General features: G+C 37.9%; 2 protein-coding genes across 3 annotated transcripts in view; both read left to right on the forward strand.

The window, feature by feature from the left end:
- The window catches only part of LOC116166292 (nephrin-like), a 124,084-nt gene that overhangs the window by 34,945 nt on the left and 68,760 nt on the right, over positions 1 to 20,379 (forward strand). The gene's annotated exons all lie outside the window — the stretch shown is intronic.
- Positions 906 to 2,248, forward strand: LOC116158678. 2 transcript variants are annotated; one of them, XM_031471501.1, is made up of 4 exons: positions 906 to 1,604; positions 1,652 to 1,763; positions 1,809 to 1,934; positions 1,992 to 2,248. In XM_031471501.1, exons 1-3 carry the CDS (start codon positions 1,253 to 1,255, stop codon positions 1,813 to 1,815), a joined length of 471 nt encoding a protein of 156 aa, XP_031327361.1. In that variant the 5' UTR covers positions 906 to 1,252; the 3' UTR covers positions 1,816 to 1,934; positions 1,992 to 2,248. The 2 variants fall into 2 exon arrangements, with proteins under 2 accessions (XP_031327361.1, XP_031327362.1); XM_031471502.1 differs by having other exon boundaries at positions 1,828 to 1,934.

The following is a 20,379-nucleotide window of genomic DNA, read 5'->3' on the forward strand; positions in this document are numbered from 1 at the left end:
AAAAAATGTTTACCACGTCAATACTGGCCACAATAAATTTATGGTGGTGGAAGTCACACAATCAAATTATGGTGTTCTACAGATCAAGAACGGTTTGATAATGTTTATTGAATATGCTTAGACGCTATTTATATCACAGCAATCGTTTCTTAACCTACCTTAACTATTCTAATAAAATAGGAAGTGCTGATGCGTCGACCTAGTCAAGAATGCTTACGATTGTTTTGCATCGTTTGCTAGTTTGTTTCCTAATGTGATTATTGTTCCGCGTTTGGCAGCGTTTTCCTTATTTTTGTTTCTAATTAATTGTATCCTTGACTAGAATTCTTCCTTGTTAAATTATGCTAACGTTCCTAACTTTGGGCTGGCGTATAAGTCCTGTTCTAAATGAACATATTTCTTTATCTAGAAATTATATTATAATCCTTTCGGTGTCTTAAATTAGAATGAAATGCGCTTCCTATTATGCGTATATCATTCCTTATCTTGTATTAGTGTAGATTTAACAGGCCCTACAAAATCGCGCATTAATTATCCGCGCAGAGTAAAATTCACCATGCGAGAAACTTTTTTGTTATTGCTATAATTGTATCACATATATCGAATGAACTGTGGCCAAAGGACACAAAAATTTTCTTCAGAAGGAATTTTTAAGAAATGGTCTCGTTTCCTTTTTTTCAGCAGCTGAAGTTCAAGAATAAGTGAACGCGCTAAGGAATTATTATGTTTCAAATAATTGTTAGTAATCGATTTTCAAATTGTGTTTGTGATATTTAAATTTACATTAAACTTATAAAATTAAGGGCCGGTTTATTCAACTACCCAACAAATCTTAAGTAACTACTGGTTAGTTAAATTTACTTATGAAAAGTAAAGCAATTCTGTCTATTCATGTGCTACTGGCTGTTAAGTAGATACTGAAAAGGTTGGTATGTTTTTAAACGAATAGTCACGCACACCAGTAGGTGAGCGTCAACGTTTTTAAACGATCTGTAATTCTTAGAGAGAGATGCGGCATACGAATGCTAGTATTAAACAAAGATAGTGACAACGTTTACGTTACTTTCTAAGGTGGTTTTGTTAGGTTATATACCGTTTGCGCTTTTACTTGTTCGGTATTAGTTATTCTACGTACCGGTACCATGGATGCAAATACAGGTAAGTTTTACCAATTACGGAATATTCACTACTATTACAACATGTTTTTACAGCTAGTGATAACAAAAAACGGGCACGATCTTCGAATTTTACAATGGCTGAATCAAGGTTACTAGTAGACGAAGTTTGCAAACGGAAAAAAATTATTGAAAATAAACAAACTGATGCTGTGACATGCAAACAGAAAGAGGACGCGTGGATCAACCTCGAAAGTGCATTTAATGCAAACAGCGGATCCACGTTTCGATCAACTAAAATGTTAAAAATAAAATACGAAGGCATAAAACGAAGTCTCCAGCAGAAACGTAGTAAAGAGAAGTGTGGATTATATCGGACTGGTGGAGGCCCTCCCGATACAGTGACCTATACTGACTACGAAGAGAAGCTGCTAGCTATTATAAGTACGCAAGTGGACGGATTACACACGCAAAATGATTGTGATAAAGGTAACAATTAAAAAGACCCTATTACATTATTTACAAAAGTGCTGCAGATTTAGAAATTCCTGTTATTCCACCACCAGAACCAGTCGAATGTACTCAACCGATTGTAATCGATGCACCAATGTCGACAGCAGAACTTAGTGAAGATGAAAGTAATTTGTGGTAATTACAAAGGGATAAATAAGACCTGTATACTGTATATTGTAGGGTGTAATAACATCACCAGAGCTACATCTCATTTAGAACCCGTTGCATATGTTTTGGATATCCCCATCGAGATAGATATGCCAAATGAAGAAGCAACTCCAATTGAAGCAAGTGCAAGTGATGTCGGTAAGTGCTTCCTTTCATTTTAATTCCTTAATTGAAATGAGTATTTATTGTATCTAGCAACAAATGCAACTGGTTGGCAATCGTGGACCCCACAAAAAATGAAAGAACCACCTCACAAAGCTTTGCAACAAAAAACAAACCGTAAAGCAAATCTAGAACAAAAATTCAGTAAATTAGCAAACAGTAGAGAGGAGCTGGTTAAATTGCAGTTGGCAAATGTGGAATTGGAAAAAGAAGTGCGACAGGAAGAGTTACAACTCATGAAAGAAAGGCGTGAAAGGGAAACAGCAAAGCATGAGTTAGAAATGGAGATCTTAAAATTGAAACAAAAATTATTACAAAAGCAATTTTGTTTGTAAAATTTGTATTAAAATTCAGTTATTTTATAAAGTTACTTTTAATTTCTATGATTGTACAACTGTTCAAAATATTCTAATAACTCTCTTCTATGATGGTGGTTATCATTGTCATTCCTAGGTGGAGGAGCCAGTACATTCTCTATTAGTGGGTCATCCTCCAAATCGTCAATGGCATCTCTCTCTTGACGTGCAATGTTATGTATTACTGCTGTGGCGACAATAATATTTTGTGCTAATTCAACACGACACCTCATTCCTACGGATAGTATAGGGAAACGCCGCTTCCAAATGCCAAAAGTTCTCTCCACTACAGTTCTCGTGCGGATTAACGATTCATTAAACAGGGTCTCTATTTCACCTTGGGGATTGTTAATAGGTGTAATTAGATACGATCTGAGGGGGTATGCACTATCGCCTAATAGCAGTCCATTGCCCATTTCCCCATTTTCAAATTGCATTCGAATGAGTGAATTATCAAATATATTTGCGTCATGGCTTGATCCAGGCCATCGAGTGACAATATTTCGTATGTAGTGCTTTGCATCACTGATAACTTGCACATTTAAGGAGAAATATCCTTTCCTATTTCTAAATGTCTCGGCTTGTTGCCCACCTGGTGAAAAGAAATTATGTATGTATTATTACATGTAGGTAAGTAGTTAGGTACTTAAACTTTGATCATACCTGGTGATTGAATCCGGATGTGGGTACCATCAAGGGCTCCAAGAACTCTTGGAAATGCTGCAATGTTGCAGAATTTTGCTTTGACATTATGTTGCTCTTCTGGATCTCTTGGGAAATAGATATAGTCCCGGCGTAATTGACACAAGGCAGTTACGGTTCTCTTTATTATTTGTGCCGCAGTACTCTTATGTATTCCGCCGAAATCTGACACGGTTATATAAAAGCTTCCACTTGCAAAAAAGCGAAGCGTAAGAAGCAACTGCTGCAATGGAGCTATGGGATTGTTCCTGACAAAAAACACGTAATTACATACCATCATCACAGATGTATACTTTTGCACTTACCTGTTAGTACGAGCCCGAATATCACCTTGTATTAACTCTAATACTACAAGGACGGAAGCTTTAGACAATCTAAACCGTCTTACAAAATCAGTTTCATCCCACTCGTGAAAGTTATCGACGTGACGAAATCTATTAATTGTATTATAGGGTCGCCTTTCAATGTTATTAATAATATCCATTTCGTTAAATAACAAAATATCGTCGATAACGTCCATTGTTTACATACAATACAAAGTGTGAGGTTAGAATAACTGAAGTAACACCTTACTGGCGCATTGAAGTAGCCTATAAGTTTACTTTACCAGTAAGCTATTTACACGCCCCTGTAAATTTACTTGGCTGTGAATATACAGATGTCTCTCTTACTTGAACCAGTAACTTACTTTGAACTTTACTTGAGCTTGAATAAACCGGCCCTAAAAATAGTATCAGCCAAAAGTATAGTTTTGGTTTTGGAAAGTGCAGGTTGTTTGAAATAAAAAATCTGCAAATTTCCTTGTCTTTTTTTCGGAGGGGAGGAGGGGGGTCTTGAGTGTGGGTGTCTTTTGATCATGCGCGCCCGGAGCCCTTACCAACCCAGTCCAGTCCTGGCAATAGGTACCATAATCGGCGCGCGCAAAGGAAATTATTTCTTACCAATTTTCATATATTATGTTGCTCAGATTTCAATAAACGCTACAAATATAAAATTAATAATATATTTTAAGAATATAGCCACAGTCATATTTTAAAATCCAACAATCAACTCTCAATTTCCCTGCCTATTACTGGTATATAACTGCCTATTCGACTGACATCAGTTTTTTCAATTTTTTGTTGTCCTAGTCTTGTCCCTTAAATTGTTAATCTTACATTTTGAATAATTATTTAGTAGGATGTTGGCGAACGTTTGCAAACTTTTTGAAATGTGGTATTTAAAACTATTCTGACATTTCGCAAATTTCATCATCTACTTCTAAATTCTTCAAAAAAAATTTTATTAATAATTTTTGGTTACCGCATGACAAAAAATCTTTTTCGTAGCTTACAGAAATAAGTTGATTAAAAATACTATAGGCTATTATTAAAAAATTCAGGAAACTATCAGTGGGATATCTCAAACCACCTCGATCTAAACATCTGATGCATTCTAATTCCGATGTTTTACTGGAATCATCAATTTCTAGTGGTCTTTCAGTAGCAAATTTACTTTGACACCTAGAACAGGTGCAATACCTTCCAAACAGTTTTTGTATGATATATCCTCCAATAAATATGAGTACCTTGACATCCTTTTCAGAAGTAACTATTTTGTCGTTTTCTAAATCTTGGAATATTTCAATACTTATATTTAACATCGCCTCATCTTCTGCTAAATTACACGACGAAACAAAATCTTTGATGCAAAATACTCCTCTCGAATGCGACTTGAAGCGCAATAAGCTTAATATTTTTAATTTTATAAGTTTAATGTAAATTTAAATCTTACAAACACAATTAAAATATCGATTACTAACAATTATTTGAAACATAATTCCTTTGCGCGTTCACTTATTCTTGAAATCGCGCTATTTACTTCAGTTGCTGAAAAAAAGGAGACAGACCATTTCTTAAAAATTCCTTCTGAAGAACATTTTTGTGTCCTTTGGCCACAATTCATTCGATATATGTGATACAATTATAGCAATAACAAAAAAGTTTCTCGCATGGTGAATTTTGCTCTGCGCGAATAATTAATGCGCGATTTTGTAGGGCCTGTTAAAACTACACTAATACAAGATAAGACATTATATACGTATAAATGGAAGCGCATATCATTCTAGTTTAAGACGCCGAAAGGTTTATAATGATATAGTTCCTAGAAAAAGAAATATGATGATGTAAAGATAAAAAAACACGGATTTACTAACATCGTTTTATCTTCAATACTTTAAACCTAAAAATTAATTATTTTTAGTGTTATTAAAAATTAACGAACACCATAATTTGATTGTGTGTACTACTGACAAGCTCTCATTGAAATTTCGTGGTTCTATGTTGAACGGATTCGGAGTAAAAAAATAAATAGTGCAGCCGCGCACGGATTTTCCATAAGCCGTCATGTATTTCATATGATTCCTAACGTCACGTGAGTTTTTCGAGCGCTCCGGCCTGTAAGTATCGTAGGCCTCGCTCGGATCCATCAATACCAAAGCTTTCAGCACCCTCACTAATTGTATCGAACGTGATGTTAATCGCACCCTCGATATCAAAAAACGCTCCCAGGGCCCCTACCAGGCTCCTCTCTGCGGAAGAACGTCCTCCATAGACTCGACCTGAAATCAGGATTTTACCTCTGGAGGCGCTCCAAAATGGTGACCGTGTCATCCGGGAGCCCGTACATCACAGCCATCACTTTGGTTACCCTCAGGACGTGCCTCTGAACTTTCAGCGACGCGCCATCTCAGGGCCCAATAAGAGGGACGGACCCCTTTTGAGGGTTCGACTTGTTGGTTCCCTTTGACGAGTAGCCCAGAAAGGTTTTGTTTGAAGGTTGGTTCATACAATTCCCACGAGTAGTGCGGTCTCACATGGGCAGGACCGCTTGCCCAGGGCTTAGCCCCTTCCCAACGGAAACGAGCCACCACTTGGAGGTTGGTCCGCGGCGACGACCTTCGTCGCTACCAGTCTGGGTTTTAGCCCCGACGAGGAACTTATAATTCCGGTGCCTGTATGGGCTTCCCCCTATCCACCACCCGGGGACGTGTCTAGACACACGGGTACGGAGTTTACATCTAGAGAAGGTCTCCGAGCAGAAACAGGTTCCGTGAAAGTTCTAGGCCTCTGACTTCCCAGCACATCCTGACGTTTAAACACTTTAGGACTTCATCAACATCCCGAACTAATTAACTGCGGATACTAACCACATCCATTTCCTCTGGGATTGGTAGTCGAGAAGCTCGGAAAAGCGAAACCTGTTTTAAAAAATATTGTGGCATGGACATATCTCCCTCGGCAACAATCGCTTGTTGCTCAATCGGATTTTCTCGGCATACTGCTGATCTGTCGACCAAAAATCGCTCTTAAAATCCCCAAAATCTCGCCAACTGTTCTCACGGACACTCGTCCAATCCAAAGCAGTTTTGTTAAACAACCCCGTAAAACCTCTAACTTCTCTACTCTACCGTGCTAAGCGAAAATATAGGTCAAAAGAGATACATACATTTTCCCATAATATTATATTCGGCTTCCCCATTGGAAATTCCCCTTCGAATACTCGTGATAGTTGAAATATCTAGTTGATATATCTTTAACGTCTGATAAGATTCGAAAATTTTAACCTATTTACGTAGTTGGGGTGGAATTTCCGGAGTTCTATTGGGAATCGCCACCCAATAAGATCTCTTGTATGAATTATTATGTATTTTAAACAGGAACACTTAGGGTGCAGGGAGGGTGTTTCGCAAGCATGGGCACCGCATGCTTTCACAAGTTAACTATCAGCCGCATTTTCCTAGGACTGGGAACTCTTTTCTTATTTGAGCCTCTTTGGTTCAGTTTGTTTCCCGGCCGCAGGGGTCCGTTCTGGGGCCCCTGCTGTGGATAGTCATGTACGACGGGGTGTTAGGGTGCCGCAGGAGGACGGAGTAAAAATAATCGGCTTCGCGGATGACCTCACGGTAGTGGTGCGCGACAGGTGCCTCGACCGAGCCGGGGAAAAACTATCTGCTGCGGTGGAGCGTGTAAATGGGTGGATGGCAACACGGGGCCTCACTCTCGTTCTGGCGAAAATGAAGGTGGCCTTGATGACCGGACGTAGAAGAATAGGGGACCACACGGTGGAGCTGCTGGGTCAGCGCGTAAAGGCGGAACGCGGCATGAAGGTGTTGGGGGTTACCCTGGACAGAAGCCTCACGTTCATCGAGCACGCCAAGGCAGCCAGCGATAAGGCGCTTCGGGTGTATGGGGCGCTGGCCAGAATTATGCCCAATGTTGGAGGTGCGAGGGCGTCGAAGAGAAGGGTGCTGGCGACGGCCGCAACGTCGATACTGCTATACGGAGCAGAAGTATGGGGATCGGCTACGAAGTGGGGAGCGGCCATGGCTAGGGCTGAGCAGGTGACGCGGCTGCTGGCTATCAGGATTTGCAGCGCGTACCGCACCGTGGCACTGGAAGATGTTATGGTTGTGGCCGGGTTTCCCCCAGCCCGGATTCAAATCAAGGCGAGGGCAGAAAAGTGGAGAAAACAGAGAACCACCCAGGAATTGCAGTGCAGGTGGGACAACAGAGAATCTTGGACTCGCGAGTTAATACGGAGTTTGGATAAGTGGGTGCGGAGGAAACACGGAGAGGTGGACTATTTCCTCACCCAGTTCCTAACCGGGCACGGCGAAAACGGAACGTATTTATATCGATTTCGAAAGCGCGGGAGTGACGTGTGCGTGGACTGTGACGAAGTAGACACTGCTGGTCATGCCATATTCGAGTGCCATAGGTGGGCAAGGCAAAGAATAGAACTGGAGACGTGGCTGGGGAAGCAGATCAGCACAGAAAACGTCATAGAGGAGATGACCGAGTCTGAGGAGAAGTGGAACCGGGTGAAGAACTACATAAATGGAATTATAAGCAAGAGAGAACGAGAGGGAAGAGAGAGAGAGAGGGCAGTATAAGCTTGAGAGGCCAACAGTAAACCACTAGGCTAACAACCAGATGGCGAACACCTGCCACCGGACAGCCTCGGCTGTGAAGAATGCTAATTGGCGATACCCGGCCGAACTACTAATGTCTTAGAGAGAGGAAAGGGTTTTAGTGGGTAAACCTTACCTAGATGGAAGGGAGTCCCACACACCCCCCGCTATAGAGCCAAGCGGGGAAGCCTATAAAAGGTGTCCTTCAGTAGTAGTGGATTTCTCCTGCGTTTCTGGGTCATACAGAACGGCAGTAAATGCTTCCAAACTTTGTTCATTGTTTCTTCAGTTATTCCTCTTTGTGGATTGAAGAGTTAAAGTAAAGCTGGTGTCACGTCCGGGCGTTTCGTTCCATCCAAGTCACCAATGCCTTTTTATAGAATTGAAGAAGGACGTTGTCTCACAACCTATGTAACAATGAAAGTCACGTAGGGCTTGTGAGGTTTCTTCTCCAAGTGCTGACGCAATCAAATGTTCTTGCAGTCGCAACGCACATGGAAGCTCACCTCCCCTTAAAACTCGCGTAACTGGAAATTCATGCTCATAAAAATAAAAATATATGCTTGTAAATTTCCTTGAGACAAATTTACCTATGATTGGTTTTCCTCGACAGTGAAGGCAAATTCAATTAAGGAAATCAACCACCACAGTATTGCAACATAAATAATCAAATTCGTTATTAGGAAGTTTTTTGATAGCATAAACAGGTTGCTTCCGCAACACGTGGGGTATACTCAAGGATGCTATGTTTTTTGTGTATAACTGTAATATATTTCTGCCGATGTAATATACCCAAGTAGAAAGTTCACGCGCTAACTAAAGCGGGAATCTGGAACAAGAGAGGTAATTGTGGGCAACGGTAAACACACATTCAAACACATGCAAAACTTAACATTTGAATTTGCATAAATTTTAACATGACGTTAATCTAAAACAAAATTTGACAAGTTCTAGAGTGGCCAACTCAAACAGATTTAACAGCAACTCTACGTGTTTTCCCACTTGTAAATTGTGAAACATTCCGAAGTCTGTTACATCAAGTCTAGAAGGTATCTAAGGTCCTCGGTATGGTAACTCTTGGACTAAAGTTGCATTTCGAGCGAAATTTACAATCAAAAAAGGCAGAATCGTACACACAAAAATTGAAGCCGCTAATCGATCTAAATGAGTTTAAACATCAAATGAACATTAACAACTGGCCAATCTCAAACAAATCAAAACAAAATAAATCTTGAAAATTAAAGTGTCACATCCCCTTATTTGCAAGCAGTTGAATGAAATACAATTTACACTAAGAAAAAGTCTTTTGAAAAGCATTTGTTAGGACAACTGAATATTAATTAGTCCAATTATTTTGCATTCACTGCTGTACCCTTTTCAGACACAATAGCGAGTAACGAAAACGATTTTTATATAAATTACCCAATGAATGAACAACAACAACAAATCGACGACTGTATTGGTACAACATTCAATCAGACAACGTTAGTAAGTAGAAAAACTATTGTGTTTGCTTTTTCTAAGATATTTTACAATTTAATGTTGAAGCGCAACATACGTAGCAATACGAGAGCAATGTTAAAATTAGTGGCACATCTAGCAAAACACTCCCATTCACGTGCAGTAGGTAGCGAATACATTTTTTTCTCGTCACATTTATAGCTTCGATTTCGATTCAAACAACAGTCTTATTCCAAAGTGCACGTGCTCCATATCGCTATCAGACGATCGCCGACACACCTGCGATGATAAAGCATCTTCTCTTCAGATTTTACACCCCAACAGTTAATCGGAACACAAATATACCAGCATGTTTGGATTCATTGTAATCATTCCGATGACAGCTGCTAAGGGTTGAAAGCATTTATAATCTATTTATTCAAAAGGGTAGATTTTTCGGATTTTATTTTATTTTATTCGACGATTAATTAATCGGATTATACTTAACTCGTAGGTTTTCAGCGTTGGTTTTTGCTCGATTACCCCTTACAAATAGGTATCAAGCTATAGCAAATTGTTCTAAATAGCATCAAGAGACTCGACGTATGCTGTCGAGATCTTTCCCCACTATGCGTTTACCCACTGACCCTTACAAATGAGGGATAAAGGTCTAAAAGGACGTTTCCGGTACATGTACGTGACAAATTATGTTTTATTTACGAGTATGGCGATTGCGGATATAGACATTCACAATGCGTATTTGTTTGGTAGGCGACGACATGTCTGAAAATTCGTTAAAACATGTTTTCCACCAGATGCTAACATCTATGGGAGAATTTACGTTCAATTAATCGATTGAAAAAGGTTTCACATAGAATGACTTAAGAGTCATTAAAAATTTACCCAGTAGAACGTTTTCAAGATATGAAATTCAATCACTTCTAATCTATCACTTATGGTAGATCATTTCTAACACTTCGACTCATAACAGATTATGTATAAATTCACTTTTACTCCAGCAGTTTAATGAAATGTCATATTTAACCAAATAAAAAATTATACATAACAAGTAAATGTTTGCTGAAACTATTGCGCAGGTTCTACTGTTGCGCTATGGAATGATGTGCAATGGCAAACGGTCACTAAACCGCCCACAAGCACATATCCAGCTAACTTTCCTATTTAATAATAAGATAAGCTGAAAGAAGAATAAGCACTCAGGACAAGAATACACATACCACGCCACCAGCGATCGATTGAAACAAATATTAATTACATTAAAGTGTTAATAATCCAAAATATCCGGTCAAACTGCGATTTTCAACAAAAAGAATGCACAAATACAATATCAACTGACGTTGCTTCTAGAATTTCACTTCTTTATCTTTCAATTTGGATGACACTGGGTTCGTTGCAATTACTGATATAAAATTCGCTTATCTACAAACTTAATTCGCTTACGCAGCGATAGCAAATTTCTCATCGCAACCACCGTGTAATAAATTTACCATCAAACTTTAGGCTTTAATCAAATAAAAAATATGACATTAATTAATCAAAGCTGTCTATATAATATTAGCACATTCTCCCCTAGTTATTTTGAAATGTAGTCTTGTAGATACAACGGTAGTTTTCTTTCTCGTTGCGATCTTGTTTGTTCTTCTGTTAATACTGGGTTGGGGAAGGAATTGGATTCAATGACAGGAACTTCTGATACATGAGGAACAGCTCGATCAGATTCAAAACTGTGATCTTGACCTGTAGATTCTTCACGACCAAATATTGAACTGTCCCCTGTTGGAGCCAAATGTTTTAAAGAAACCGTAACTTCCTTCCCATTTGCCCGTCGGATTAAAGCATATTCTGGATTTGCCTCAATCAGATCCACTTCTTCGACCAATGGACTGTACTTGGAAGTTCGTACATGACTCTTCATTAGTACCTTTCCTGGATTTGCTAACCAAGAAGGTATAGCTATTCCATTTGTCGAACAACGTGCATGGGAGAACATCCTTTCGTGAGGAGTGCAATTTATAGATGTACATAAAAGGGAACGTATGGCATGTAATGATTCTGGCAAAACTTCTTCCCATCGCGAAGTCTCTAATGCCTTATTCTTCATAGCCAAAGACATGGTTTTCCATAAAATTCCATTATACCGTTCGACAAGTCCGTTGCCCTGAGGGTTATATGGAGTAGATGAACTCGTAGCGATGCCTTGTGTATGAAGATAGTTAATGAGATCTTTCGAGAGAAATGATGTTCCTCTGTCAGAATGAATATATGCAGGAGTCCCGAATATGGAGAAAAGATTGTAAAGGTTTGTTTTAATCGTAGCAGAGGTCATATCCCGACAGGGGTAGGCAAAAGGAAATCTTGTATATTCGTCAACAATAGTCAAAATATACGTATTCTTAGTGTTAGAAGGGACTGGTCCTTTAAAATCTACATTGAGCCTTTCGAATGGTCTTGTAGCTTTAATCAGATGATTTTCTTGAGATTTATAGAATCGAGGTTTCAATTCTGCGCAAACGGGACATGCAGAAGTGATTTGTTTAATTTCTTCTAAAGAAAAAGGTAGATTCTTTGATTTGATCCAGTGATACATTCTGGTAACTCCTGGATGACACAGAGATTTGTGTAAATTATACAATTCATCGTGATTTGTGGCTCCACAAATCCTCGATAACGCGTCAGCTACTTTGTTGAGAGAACCAGGACGATATGAGATATCAAAGCTATAACAAGACATCTCTAGTCTCCATCGCTGAATTTGATCGTTTTTGATTTTACTTGTATGTTGCAAATTGAACATAAACGACAATGCTTCCTGATCAGTAATAAGTTTGAAATGTCGATTGCACAAAAAATGTCTCCACTTTCTAATACTCTCAATAATAGCAGTAGCTTCTTTTTCTATTGCAGGGTACTTCTTTTCACTTTCGGTAAGAGTTCTAGTAAAGAAAGCAACAGGACGTCCGTTTTGTGTGAGAGCTGCAGAGATAGCAACATCTGAAGCATCTGTTTCGACAACTAGAGGAAATTTCGGGTCCACACATACGAGTAAAGAGTTGGCAATATCTCTCTTAAGTTTTGAAAAAGCTGATGTGGCTTCTTTTGATAAAGGAAACGATTTGCTATTCATCAGAGGACGAATCTTTTCAGAGAATCGTGGAATCCATTTCGAGTAATAAGCAAACATACCGACTATTCTCTGTAAAGATCCTTTATCACTAGGCGGAGAAATTTCCAACAAAGGCTTCAAACGATCGGGATCCGGTTTGATCGAACCTTCACTTATAAGATGTCCTAACAGTTTAATGGAAGTAGTAGAAAATTTACTCTTCTTCTCGTTTAATTTGATATGGTATTTCTTTGCTACTTCAAGGAATTTATTAAGATTTTCGTCATGTTCAACTTTATTACGTCCGCCAATTGTAATGTCGTCAATGTAACAATGAACGCCGCAAAGTTTTTCAGTGTCGACTATTTTATCAATAAATTTTTGGAAAGCCGGTACCCCGTTAGTGACACCAAATGGAAGTCTTGTAAATTGATACAGTCTCCCGCAAGCTTCGAATGCCGTAAACGGTCGTTCATCAGCACAAATGGGAACTTGATGGTAGGCCGACTCAAGGTCTATTGTGCTAAAATGACTATATTTGGCTACTTCCGAGATCACCTCCTCCACACATGGTGCTGGGTAAGCATCTAATTCGGTGAATTTGTTTATAGTATTTGAATAATCTATGACCATGCGTTTTTTATGATTAGCATTTTTAGTAACTATTACTTGGGCCCTCCATGGAGAGGAACTCTCCTCAATTATTCCAGCTTGAAGGAGGTTGGTTACTTCTTCCCTGATGAATTCATTATCTTCTGCTGAATGTCGTCGTGACTTTGTTGCAATAGGTTTCACATTAGGGGAGAGGTTTGAAAAAATTCGAATTGGTTCTATATTTACATGAGGAAACACTGTAGCGCTAGATATAGAAAGGGGCGGATTGGGACCACCAAAATTAACATCAAGTCGCGAATGCGATTTTAAGATATCATGGCCCACAATAATATCAGCACATAAGTTTGGTAAGACTAATAGTTTGGTGTTTATATACATGTGATCTAATATTTTCAGATCTATTTTAACACATCCTCTTACACAAGATGACAATGAGGTAGATGCCATGGATACTGTAATTGTACCTTCAGGGAAAATTTCAAACCCATTAATAATTGTAAATTTCTCATTGATATAACTGTTGGAGCTACCAGTGTCAATTAGGCATTGTGCTATTTTTCCATTAATGTTTGCTACTATAGTAGCTTTAGATAGAGTTGGTAAGGAACTAGCCCCAACAATACTTGCAATGAATGTTTCTTCCAAGGATGATTTGGGTTCAATTGAATCATTAAGAGCTGCAGAAGTTTTAACAGTTCTATTAGTCTTCTTGGAAAGGCATACTTTTGGATAATGTCCAGCTTTAGTACAGTTCGTACAGATAAAATCACGAGCTGGGCAAACAGAGCGCGGATGACGAGATCCTCCACAAAAGTAACATTTGTAAGTAGTACCAGAACGTGTTGAATAACATTGGTTATTAGATATTCCATCAGAATTTGATGTACTTGTGTACGTTTCTGAATTTTTAATTGCTCTTTCAATTGATCGAGCCTTTTCTTCTGCTTCATCTAGTTCAAGGGACTTGTTCTCTAAAAGTCTCTGTCGTATGTTAGATGAAAATAAACCTGCAATAAAGGCGTCTCGAATGTAATCTTGTTTGTTTTGTTCAGCAGATACCGCCTTAAAATGGCATTCCTTGGCTAACGACTTGAGAGCAGTCAAATACTGATCAATTGATTCTGTTGAGAGTTGTTTTCGAGTTGCAAGTTGATGTCTAGCATAAATCAAGTTTTTCGGTTTCACATAAAGAGCATTAAGAATATCTACAGCGGCTTTGTATGTTTTACAATCGTTAATGTATTCAAATACGTTAGAAGATAAAAAATTTGACAGTACCTGCAACTGATCTTCGTCTTTCACTACATATTCGGATCTTTCAGTGAAGTTTTCGAATAGTCGAATCTAATGAAGCCATTCTTGTTGAGCCGTAGGACTATCAGGGTTTGAAGAAAACTTGTCTGGTTTAAAGAGCTTTTCCATTTTTTTTTTAATTGATTAAATTGTAATAAATTTACCATCAAACTTTAGGCTTTAATCAAATAAAAATATGACATTAATTAATCAAAGCTGTCTATATAATATTAGCACACACCGGTGACTACTAATTCGAGTTTTCACGATTTACACTTGTACAAAAAGTCCTCAAAAAGATAATTCGCGAAAAAGAGAAAGTCCTAAATCGATCACTTTTATTGACAAATCTCTATAATTCAAAAATCTGTTATACATACTTGATTGCATTACCTAAACGATACAATCTAGAGATTCATCTTTCTTCAAATATACTGTGCCCCACGTCGGGCGCCAAAAATTTCTGCCGTGTGCAATGCTACCACTCAATTAACACTTAACTAGCTAGCTCAAATTACGCAAATCATCACTTTTAACAACCCCATCTCCCAACAAACTTTATTGTTAGATAATTAAAGAAAAATTGAATCTCAGGGTTCAGCTGGGTTCCGAAACGCTGGAAAAGCTCACCACTGACTTATCAAAACCTTGAAGTTCCGGAAATCCGTAATTCAAATGAAACAGCACTATTAAATTTTGACTTATACTGGAAATAACCTTCGGTTAACTCGAAATAAGAGAAATTTTCATTGGACAAGCTTTATCTCAGATTTTCTTTTTTTTTACTTTTACTGGAATTCAAATCGGCACATCATTTTCTGATATCGCATACAAATTAAATCTTCACTTTAGCAAACGAATTATAGCAACATAGTGACACACAAAAAATAAAATATTCTATGTCTATTATGGACAAAGTATTTAATTACGAAAATACGCTTTTTCATTACATGAGGCCTCTGCACCAGAAGTACCAATATTGTAGCATTTTTTTAGCGTACAATTCTCGGTTGGCATTTTGTCAGTGCCAGTGGGAAAATGTTTAACATTCCCCCTTTAGGAAACCGCTCCGCCCGTCCCTGGTTTCGGCCCAATTTCCTCTCCCTACTCATGTCTCTGGTTTCGGCCCAACTACTACTCGCTACTAACTTTGCGTCAACTGGTTTCAAGAGTGGGAAAATTTTTAACAACTTCCCTCCTCTAAGAAACCGCTCCGTCCGTCCCTGGTTTTGAAAGTTGGAGGCGTTGGACAGTGTGGTGAAAACCACAGAAACGTTTTCAGGTTAAAACCTCAAAAAACCGTTTAAAAATGCAGTTTTCAAACGAAACACAAATTGCAAGCTCAGCTCACAGAAAAAGAAAGCTCTGTACAATAGACGCTGCTATTAATTAACACAACGCTAAATTCCTTTTATCCATCTTGCAAAATGTTCCGTTAAAAATTCATCCCCCTTTGCAATTGTACACTATTAATTAACGACTCGTGTTGCAAATTAATAGTAAACGAAATAAAAAACTTGTCGCTGCCGTCCTTTGAAAATAAATCTCCTTAAATGTGACGTCTCGAAGCTTTCTCCATAAACTTTCCAGACTCTTATAAAATACCTGTGCTAAAGCTTTGTTTATTGTTATTATACGTTTCGGTAGTTTGGCAGCGTCAGTTTTCATATCTTTTACTTTTCCAACTTCTATCGAATTTAGAATCCCAATTTTTTGTAAACTCAGAGATACATTAAAATGTAATGAATTCAAGGAAAAGTTAGTTTCGGAGTTTTAAGTATATTTTGTGTAGGTGTTATCGTTTCCAGTTTAATGGTTCGGTGATTACCCACGGTAAAAGCCCTTTTAGGACTCATATATGTTAATGATAACGTGGAAAACTATTTCAACTATTGTACAAAAAAGGAAAGCTCCCGGGGCGTTGGCCACTTTCCCGTTATTCACTTTAATGATGTCACTTGCTCGGATCGTTGTTTAATTCATGTCGCGAATTCATGCTTTGATCGTTTATATTTCTTTGTAAACGTGAATAACTGCTGAATGTAACATATTTATTTTATACGGGTAGGGTACGAGACGTGCGACCGTTTTCGTCAATAAACAAAGCGCGTAGAGACGCTTAGATTACATAATTATAACACTTCAGCTGATGCGGCGGAAGTTCGTAAAAGTATGCGCGGCACTTACAAGCTTTCAACACAAAGAAACAAAGAAGTGCACATTTCAATATTATAATTGCCATACGTATTTCTGACTAGTGACAGAAAAATGATATATAGCAATTATGTCACATGAATTATGTAAGGTACCTATGATTAAAATCAAAAGGGGAATGTATTTTAGGTACATGTAAAACAGGGTGCCATTGTATTAATATGCATCAACTCTAGCAGAATTCATGTTTGCTTCCCGAGCAAATTGTCGAATAAAAAAAACTGCTATTCAACTTAAATGTTGTGTAACAATTGTACCGTTTCCATTGCTCCCCAGAACCCATGTGGTTCCAATTTAACAATAGTTTTAATGGTCCCCGAGATCCGAACAAGATACGAAGAATCGCACAGACGATTTTCAGTAGATATATTGGCTATTTCTTAATGATCTAATGATAATAAAGAATGTCGTATATCTATTTCAATCATCCAATATCGAAAGTTGGCAAACCGTGATCTGCTCCTTAGTTACTTGTTTATATAAAAAAATTAGAATTGTCTGTCACGTTATATTAAATTGGAATCGCTTATTTAATACACAACAATTGGCGACGATATTCGACGACATTGCCAGTTAAATGTAACGCAACAATGACATACGCTTTTACAGTCGATCCGAAAGAAAAACAGCCGCGTTTATTCCCATTTTTTGTATTTAAGAAAGCCATCGCCTCCTTTCATAAGCTCCACATCGTTGTTCTCTGCCGTCGCTCGCTATTTCCACCCCCATTGCCCGAACTCCAAACACCTACATTCGTTATTTTGCACGTGGCGTTGTTAGTAAACAAGGCCAAGCGATTTGGAAAGATTTTAGTTGTTTATTTGATTGATGGCGATTAGGTGTGGGACACAATACCATTCCAATGTTCGCCACGGCCTCGGAGGCAGGTCTTCCGGTTCCAGAATAGGTCTCGGTAACTTCAAAAACTAATTACAATGCACAGGGAACAAAATATCTTCGTATAACAAACAAATCTGAAGGATACAATGTAATCAAACTAACGTGAATGAATCTGTATGTATTCTTCTGTAACGACGAAAGTAATGTACGTAGAATCAGAAATATCTAAGTAATTCACAAGAGCAGTAATCACCAAAAGGTTTCGTTAATACTTGCTGTTATTCAGGAACAAATACTTCTCCAGGTGCAAATCTTTCAAAGTAGGTAATGTAGTGTGACGTCGCCAATGTCAATCTACTTAAGATGGCGGGTCGATGTAAACATGCGAAGTCATCTAGGTTTTGCGTCGATGTAAGTCGAAATACGAAATAATAACGAAAAAGTAACCCAGGAGAGAAAATTAGGAGAGAGAACGATGAAAAGCTTAGGAGAGAACAATGAGAGAAGACAAGCCCTAAAAAATTACGTGTTAAGAATAATGTTGTCATATCTGTACATACTCGCAGCTAACTACTTGCAAATATAAATTCGCTAAGCGTACTCAAAGGAGCAGCAACAACACATCAGAAATAGAGAAAAACTCTGAAGAAATATGATAATATCTACTACAAAAAGCTCTTTTTCAGGTAGACATATGTACAGAAACAGAAATGGCGTGGTAAGACAAATTTTCATGCAGAATGTTCTCTGAAAGGAACAAATGCGCCTTGTAGGCAAGACAAAATTAAAGAAGAAGGGATAGAATGAAGTGCAGAAAGGTACACTCGGTGGGCCTCTAGTGGCGAAATAAAGAACTATTGCAAATTAAACCTATAATACTCCACTAACTAACTCTAAACTAAACGGGTTTGCAAAGGAAATACATAGATGGCGTAAAAAGATCAGTTAACTGAAATAAGAATCGAAAGCTAAATAAATAGAATATAAATTTGGAATTTTACAACACTTTTAAATTATTAAAAAAACAACGTTACAATCAATTAATCTCTTGTTTCTGTTTACATGCCGCCCCGCATGGTGTCATCCGCCAATAGAGCTTTCTCGTTTATTGCGAGCGTTTTCCGAAAAAACTGTCTTCTCTTTTTTAAATGATCCGAATGTTCATTGAAAAACACATGGGGTTTACTCACAATTCCAGGCCGAGTCTTCCTAATGTTTTATGCTATTTACACCAATACTTTTAAACAAATAAATTGTTTAGGTTAGCTTAGAAGTTTCATATAGTAATTATATGCAAACAGCCAACAAGCCGATGGAGTTGCCAACTGCACTAAAAATGTTCCTAGCGTTTTTTATGTAACACAGTTAACAAGTAATTTATTATAAAACGCGAAATTTTAGTATGATTGCAGCTTGAAACGAAACTATAAATTATTAAACATCCTTTCCGAAATGGTTATACACTTGCGTAGAATGCAATTGCGTGTAACGTTCCTTTATATCCTTGATGTGGATTCGGTTGCTCTACTATTTATATAATTCAGCTGTCTACCCTTCAAACGACGAAATTGTGCGAATCAATCGAGACGCATACCACCGCGATAAAGCTCGGGACCACAAGCAGAAATAAAATTGATTACGGCCTATTTTTGTGATTGTCTCATAAACAAATTAAACATAAAACTTCGGTGAGACCCACTGTGTTGGAATTGTATAAAAATTAAAGTTAATACAGCCTGTGATGGACAGTACTTAAAATTGTATTATACAAATTTACAGAAAAATACCTTAGTCATAATGCATAAAATATTCGTTACTAAGAGGTGTTAGTTTTTGTAATCGATAACTTGCATAATTTCATTTTCTCACCAGACAGGGAAAATGGGATGTTTTGTGATTCCACAAGTATTGGAATATGCTGCATGTAGATTAAACAAATGTGATTGAAAGTGTATGACAAACAAAAAAATCCACGATAAGTAAACAAAAGCCAATCTTTCATTTTTTCAAGTTCGTTGACAAATTGGTTGCTGTAAAGATTTCAATAGGCTAAAAAAGAACAGTTTTTTGTCAAAAAAATTAAACTTAACAACATTAAACAACTAATTATTTGAAGTTTAATAAAGCTACAAGGCATTATTGCTCTTCTAGTATAAAAACAGTCATATCAATCATCGCACGTAGCCGCCTACTGCAAAACTACCTCTCCAACCGCAAATTTGCGCGACTTTAAGTAGGAAGCAAACAATCCAGTTCAGCGGTGCTTAAACTTTATCAAAAACTTTCTCAAAATCAGTGTATATTACGTCAACCTGTTACTTAGATTGTTGCGCATATAGGGAAGACCGATAATTTGGTTACTGTGGATTTTGCAGGAACAAATCCATGCCGGCCGGGTTAGCTCGACTTGAGCCGGCCGGCGGTTTGGTGCAGTTCAGTTAAAGCTGAACTGTGGTGCTAAGGGTCCCTGAGTCGAATCCGGATTCCGGCATGGATATTTGTAAATGTATAATGGGTTGGGTTGGTAGAGCAGCCTTGACTGAAACCCCGCCCACTCAGAAAACTGTATAGACAATGTTTTCGCACAACTTGCTAGGTGGCAACCAGTTATCGCATTTTATAGTGGAAATCACGTATGTTATTCGATGATATACACGATGTCCCACCAAAAAGTGGTCGCGCATGCGCAAATGTTATTTTTGAGTATAACACGTTTCTTGCGGTTCATTGAATATTAAAGTCGTAGTGGTTTGATGACACTATTTTTACCTTACTTCACAAAATTATAGTTACATGCGTTTCATTTAACTCTTAAAAACACTTAAAAAAATTAATACTTACGGTACGAATATGTAAATAAAATAAACGGGGAAATAATTTCATGTA

The sequence above is a fragment of the Photinus pyralis genome, unplaced genomic scaffold, assembly GCF_008802855.1.
Source record: "Photinus pyralis isolate 1611_PpyrPB1 unplaced genomic scaffold, Ppyr1.3 Ppyr1.4_LG1, whole genome shotgun sequence".
In the NCBI taxonomy this organism is placed as follows: Eukaryota; Metazoa; Arthropoda; class Insecta; order Coleoptera; family Lampyridae; genus Photinus; species Photinus pyralis.